The 7,191-nt window shown below is 36.9% G+C and overlaps 2 protein-coding genes across 3 annotated transcripts; both read left to right on the top strand.

Moving 5' to 3' along the window:
• Nucleotides 1-404: 404 nt before the first annotated feature.
• LOC148199917 (uncharacterized) lies at nt 405-5,909 on the top strand. Of its 2 annotated transcripts, none has more exons than XM_088113665.1 (2): nt 405-472; nt 4,137-5,909. In XM_088113665.1, exon 2 carries the CDS (start codon nt 4,168-4,170, stop codon nt 5,041-5,043), a length of 876 nt encoding a protein of 291 aa, XP_087969791.1. In that variant the 5' UTR covers nt 405-472; nt 4,137-4,167; the 3' UTR covers nt 5,044-5,909. The 2 variants fall into 2 exon arrangements, with proteins under 2 accessions (XP_087969791.1, XP_087969790.1); XM_088113664.1 differs by lacking the exon at nt 405-472 and adding an exon at nt 3,152-3,949.
• On the top strand, nt 466-2,012 carry LOC148199918 (uncharacterized). Its single transcript, XM_088113663.1, has one exon. It carries the CDS (start codon nt 872-874, stop codon nt 1,823-1,825), a length of 954 nt encoding a protein of 317 aa, XP_087969789.1. The 5' UTR covers nt 466-871; the 3' UTR covers nt 1,826-2,012.
• Nucleotides 5,910-7,191: the final 1,282 nt, after the last annotated feature.

Raw genomic sequence — 7,191 nt, 5'->3', positions numbered from 1 at the left:
ATCAATCAAATTTCACACTAATTTTCACATACTTTACTTCAAAATCCATTCTGACTTACCTTCAAAATCTACTCAAATAAACAACAAAAAATTTACTTTTAAATCCTCTCAAATTCATTCAGTCACTCTCCTCAAAATTCAAGTGAACAAAGTCTAAAAGAATTACCTCACTGCATTACGGATGTTCTTGACTCAATGGAAAGAGTCGAACAAACGTAAAATCCAAGACCATGATGAGAATTATGTTCCAAATGATAAGATAATATATTGGAGCAAGAATTAGATGCCATCTAAATTATTCCGCGGAAGACTAACGCTTCCCTTGATGTTGATGTTACAGTGGGAAGAATATATAATCTATCTATTTATATTCTTTCCATATGTGAACACAACAGCAGCACCAAATTGTTAGATTTCTTGTTCATCGGAATTATCGAAAAAATCCATTCAGGCGGTCGAGTTGCACGTGCAGGTATGGTTGGATTTGTGTCTAGCTAGGTTGATCTTAGTTGTTAGCTGTTCTCACACCATTTGTTTCTCTACGTTTTTATCTGTATATGTTTTGTTTCTTAGATTAATTAATCCCAAAGTAATCTTTTCATGTTGGGAGGAAAGGGACAAGGTTGTCTCTGTAAACTTTTTAATGGTTATCTCTTTATTTTTTAATCTCTGTATATTCAGGGTTGGAAAAAAAATTTAAAATTTAAAATTTATTTCTGTATTTGAAAAATCTCCATATATATTGAATGCGACTGAATATATTAAGGTGAAATTATAAATAATATAGGTTGTAAATAAGTTTTGTCTGTATTGATTTTGCCATGTTTGAAGATAACTCAATGTTATTTGCTGGAAATTGTTGCATAGAAAAATGGGGAATAGTCCTGGCGGCCTTCGTCTTCTGGGAAATGGAAACTATTCTTACGATATTAAACTGGGCAAAGCGGCTATCATTCGCGTGAAAATGGGACAGCTACAAGAAGAAGAAAATAGTCTGTCAACGAGCCAAACGTGGCAACTCACGTACAGCGTAGACGGAGTCACTTCTACACTTTCCATAATCAAAACCACCAACCACAAGCTTTATAAACCGATTGAAGAGATATTACACGTCAGGATCGAAGATTATCTTCCAGAAGCAAATAATTGGCACATCAAAGAAAAGAATGCAGCAGCTCTTCCTCCTCAGGCAACTGAATCATTTTTCGTAAGGTTGAGAAAAGATGATGAAAAGGGAACTAGTCTTCTAAACGTATTTCTTCATCAGACTTGTAAATACTTGGAAGAAAAAAATTTTAAAAGGAGGCGTGAAAGGAGCACAACAGGAACATCCTTTTATGCATATGGGTGTGGAACTAGGACTGGTGTTTTCGTAATTGAGAAAAAGAATAGAAGCAATGAAGATCTACCCTACATGGTAACCGTAAGGCATTATTACGTGAATAGTGGTAGTACTGGAAAATTTCGTGGGAGTGGTGTAGACATAGGTTTTTCAGTTGTGGTGAAGATTGGAGTGGTTAATGGGCAATTAGATTTTAGCGTAGAAGGCCCTGAGGAACACCCTACTTCGGCATTATTTTACATGATTGAAGAAGTGTGTCGAACAGGAACGTGGAAGCCTTCTGCATGCCCTCATTGCAAGAATATCCAGTCGCAACAGCGTAGACTGCTGCTATCTGAGAGTGAAGACAGCGACACCAATCTTCCAACACCACCATCTCATGCAGGCCAACAAAATGCATCTAATAAGGGACGCTTCAAGGGCGATGGCATCGGTAGTATGATTCGAGCAAAAAATGTTAACTTTAATAAATGGTGGACATAACTTATGCATGGCAACGACTCTCCTTTTATATTGTGTGATCCTGCTAGTTGCTTTTGATATAGCCTCGCTGATATATATCAATGTAATATATATGTGCACAATCATATTTTCTCACCCTTCTCATTACAGTAAAATATAATGAGATAAATTAGATAGTGCTTTTTTGTCTTTTTGATTTTGATTTTCATTCCTGTCTCAACTTTTATCCTAGTTTCATATCCTTAAAAAAGGCATAAATGTAATCTTTTTCTTCTGTCATGCTTAACGAACTGCGAGCACGCTGAACATTTTACAGTGTACACCGATAAAGTAATCGTTGATGTGATCACTTAACATAATAGTTTCAATATGGCAACAAAAGTAACCAGAAAATTAGTATGGATAAATTAACCGAAAGTCGTTTCTCAACTAATTTAGAATTACTTTTTAACAAATTAATTTTTATAAAATATGCAATAAAATTAGTATGTCACTTAGAATTTCAATTACAAAGTTTAACCTCTTAATAATGCAATCTAGAACACTCTTTCACACATCATAAGAATAAACATAATTGATTAAATCAATTCAGTCTTATCAAAACTAACAAGTGACTTGTTTTTATCCTTATAAACCTTATTAATGAGATCTCCAATCACAAATAGTTCTACTCTTTAGTAGTTGTTTGGCCAAATTGGTTCTCAATTGTATATGTCTCTTCTTTTCACTGTAATTCTTTTTTTTTAGCTATAGCTATTTACGATTGACAATCACAATGTATTGACATTGATGGGGTTGGTCTCATTCTTAGTGGAATGTTTGTTAAGAAGTTTTTCAACCACTTAGCATCACTACCAGCCATCACAAGATCTGACTCTTTGAATTCCGGTTGGCGTGATATTCGAAGCACCACACATCCTTCCCTCAACTATCATATTCTCAAAATTCTAAAAGATTGTCAATCGCTCAATCGAATGGTCTAGAGCTCTATGAATCGAATGGATAGGGTCGCGACCACCTTGAAAAGAACGACATGAGACACTAATCCCATTACAAATCCCTTTGCCAATCATGGCAAGCTCGGACTTGGAGGGCATGTACCATATGATTGTTTGGTCAATCACAGACTGAATGGTCAACTAATAGTCAGATATTCCAATGAACTACCCTCGAGACCAGATAGTTTGGAAATGAGACTGAATGGTTGATTGTTAGGGACATTAATTCTAACGCTGAACAACTTGATGTAAAGTGTGATTACCATCAATTGGGTCGCAATTAAATTGTTACTAATCAAAAACTCACTCCAAAATCTATTTAATATAGGTTTTATGTAACAAGGTATTTGTTTATATTTAGTGTACTATTAATATCTTAAATGTCAAACTTTAAACTGATTTTGACATTGGACATGTATCTTCCAAGCGGTTTGGACGAACGGCTAGAAAAGATTCACAATAGAAGATAGCTTTTGTACCTCTTAAACTACTTTCTAAATGTTGCACGTTGAACTCGATCTTACACTTTGAAACAGTAGATATAGATAGTTTTTGGCAAGTGAATACATCAAACAGCAGAATTAGTAGCAAGGTCAAGTACCGAGGGAGTGAGCAAAAGTGGGTGCTGTGAACTTTGGGATAAAGAACCTCAAAAACCAGAAGAATGAAGTTGATCTAGAGATGAGATTGAAGGGCTAAGCCAACACGGTACATAACACGATTGGAAAGAACTTTTATGTTTTAGCTAATGAATGAGATGTTGGTATCGATTGATTGAGAATAAAGTCACTGCATTAGGGATGGATGTTGTTCACTCAATGGAAGGAATTGAACAAAGTAAAAAAAGTAATGCATGATGAGAATTATGTTCCAAAAGATAGAGAAGAGTAATGTTGGAGCAAGAATTAGATGCCATCTAAATTATTCTGCGGAAGATTAACGCTTCCCTTGATGTTGATGTTACAGTGGGAAGAATCTATGATCTATCTATTTATATTCTTTTCATATGTGCACACATCAATGAACTGTAGAACCAAATTCTTCTTATTGACCTTCATCGAAATTATCGAAAAAATCCATTGAGGTGGTCGAGTTGCACGTGCAGTTGGATTTATGTCAAGCTACGTTGATCTTTCTACAGTTTTAGGTAAATAATTGTTTGCTTTTCTTACAGTATTTGTTTTTCTACTGTTAATATATTTTTGTAAAAGGGTTATATTAAAAGTGTGTATTGAATGCGATTGAATAGGTGAAATTGTAATGATTTTGTCATGTTTGAAGAGAAGTGAATGGTTTTTATATGGTAACAAATATATTTATGATGATGCGTGCAGATACAGTGATACTGGAAATTGTTGAATAGAAATGGGGAATAGTCCTAGCTGCCCTCGTCTACTGGGAAATGGAAACTATTCTTCTTACGATATTAAACTGGGCAAAGCGGCAACCATTAGGGTCACAAAAAACGAAGGTTCTTTCAGCCCACTTTGGGAACTCGTGTACGACGTGGACGGAATGACTTCTACACTTTCCATATCAAGAACCACCAACAAAAATTCAGGTGATGATTGGTTAGGGATCCATGTCAGGGATTGTAGTTCCGTAAAAACGGAGAAGGTTCGAATTCGTCCTCATCCATGGGAAGATATTACGGTAGCAGTAAATAAAGAAGAAAAAACTTGTCTTCTTTACCCAAGATTGTATAACAGCTGGCCGCATGAAGCAGAATATGGTGAATCATTGAATGGCGGGGTAAAAACTCAGAGTAGGGCATATGCGTATGGAACCAGGAAAGGTCTTTTGGTTATGGAGAGCAAGAAGAAAAGCAACGAAAAACAACCCTACATGGTTACCGTGGCGCATTATTACGTGAATAGTGGTAGTGGTGGAAGTGGTATAGACATAGGTTTTTCAGTTGTGGTGAAGATTGGAGTCGTTAATGGGCAATTAGATTTTATGGTAGATGGCCCTGTGGAACACCCTACTTCCGCATTAGTTTACATGATTGAAGAAGTGGTTCGAACTGGGAAGTGGAAGCCTTCTGCATGCCCTCATTGCAAGAATATCCAATCGCAGCGTAGACTGCTGCTATCTGAGAGTGAAGACAGCGACAGCCCTCTTCTACCACCACGACGCTATGCAGGCCCACAAAACACAGCAAATATGGGACGCTTCGATGGGGATGCTAACGGTAGTATAATTCAAGCAACTAAAATTAACTTCTTTAAATGGTGGCAATGACTTATAGTTGCCAAACTCAATCTTCGTTCATGCCAACAACTCTTCTTTTCTAATAGCAGATACAGTTCTCTGTGCTTCTTTGCTCGCTAAAACCATCAATGGAATGTGCATAATCATAGTTTTTGTTGAAGTGCAAACAAAGTCCCACATTGAGTGAAATAAGGACTGGTCAAGGGTTTATATACACATAAATATCTCCAATGATAAGAGGCCTTTTGGAGTGGTACCAAAAGCAAACCCATGAGGGCTTGGCCCAAAGCGGACAATATCTTATCATGTGTGGAGTTCTATGTGTGTGTCGAACCTCCCCCAACAGTTTTCACCTTCTTTTCTCGGATGCTAAGTGAGGGAGGAAAGACCACACTCCTTTGTTTGGAGTGGTACCAAAAGCAAACCCGTAAAGTTTTCACCTTCTTTTCTCGGATGCTGAGTTCAGTTTAAGGAAGAGTTGGCATACTAAATTCTTGATAAAAGGTTTGTAGATAGTTTCGCCAGTGCTAGACCGTCTGATATTGGTATGCAGCACACCGACTCACAAGGTCATCTAGTCTCTTAGTGTCTACTAAATTATGGACTGTTTGGTTAGAACGTTAACCGGAACCATCTAATGGCTATAAAGTGAAGCACGATTCACGTATCCTTTTCATTACTCTAGGTGTGTTCCAAGTGTGTAAGTTTTAATTGTGTTTTGATCAATAAATAGGACCTTGTATCTTCATTCAATAAGCTAACTCAAAGTTGTAACATTTGAGTTGTACTGAGTTAGATTGTTAAAGAAAGAAGCTCATGGATTGTAATTCTTTTGTTACAATTCTTGTGTTTAGTATTTAAATCGAAATATTAAAGTTTAACACATTTTTACATTATTTTTCATATTAAACCTCAAACCTTAGAATGCAAAATTCTTCCTCTTTCCCTTTAATGTTTTTTTTTTCTTAAAAGGAATTATTACATTAATTTTATTTTACTATGTTTTAGGATTTTCTTTAACATTACAACATTTATTTAAATTACTACACCCTCTCTATACATTATTTTTTAATAAATTAGAATATTCACTAGTAAAAAACTAATCTTTTAACTCGTATCATACGCTTCGGTTTTGTAAAAACTAAAGCATATAAAAATGCGGTGGCATTTTCGTAGTTATGGCAAACTTATATGTCTCGGTTATCTGGAAATAAAAGCAATAGAACCGTTCGGTTTCGGTTCTATTATGAACCGAGGCAGTATGTCCTGCCAGACAGGTGACCTTTTCTGGAACCAAACATTCCAAGTACATTTTGTCCACTAATATGCCTCAGTTGTTTGGGGACAGAGGCAATAGGACTGTTCGACTTCGGTTCTGCTATGAACAGAGGCAGTATGTCCTGTCAGACATTCTGGAACCGAACGTTCCAGGTTCATTTTGTCCACTAATAGGCCTCGGTTGTCTGGGGATAGAGGCAATAGGATCGTTTGGCTTCGGTTCTGCTATGAACTAATGCAATATGTCATGTCAAACATTCTGGAATTGAACGTTCCAAGTTCATTTTGTCCACTAATATGTCTCGATTGTCTGGGACAGAGGCAATAGGACCGTTCGACTTCGGTTCTGCTATGAATCGAGGCAGTATGTCCTGCCAGACACTTTGGAACCGAACGTTCCAAGTTTATTTTGTCCACTAATTTTTCTTCGGTTGTCTGGGGACAAAGATAATAGGACCGTTCGGCTTCGATTCTGCTATGAACCAAAGCAGTATGTCTTGTCAGACAGGTGACCATCTTTGGAACCGAACGTTCCAAGGCATTAATATGCCTCGATTTAGGCGTGAACCAAGGCCTATAGGGTGCTTACTGCCTCGGTCTTTTACTTAACTAAGGTAATAGCCCCTGCATAAGTTCAAATTCAAAACACTAAACGTGAACACATTTTCTCGCGCAGTGTTCTTCCTTTTCGCGCCTCCAAAGAAGTTCTTCTCTCCAACCTAGGGTTCTTGTTCCTCTTCTTCTCTCCATTCTGATTCGCGGCAAAGGAGGAAGCTTCCTTCCCTCCCCTTTTTCTGATTTCTATTAAGTTGTTTTATGTTTAATTGATTCTCTACAGGAGTGGTGGTGTTTGATTCTATTCCCAATCTCTTCTCTCTGCTATTTATCTTCTTTCCCCTT

This window comes from Vigna umbellata, chromosome 4, assembly GCF_029865625.1.
Source record: "Vigna umbellata cultivar VRB3 chromosome 4, Vumbellata_1.0, whole genome shotgun sequence".
In the NCBI taxonomy this organism is placed as follows: Eukaryota; Viridiplantae; Streptophyta; class Magnoliopsida; order Fabales; family Fabaceae; genus Vigna; species Vigna umbellata.
Note: the sequence above shows the minus strand (reverse complement) of the source record. Positions and strands in the feature narration are given on the sequence as shown.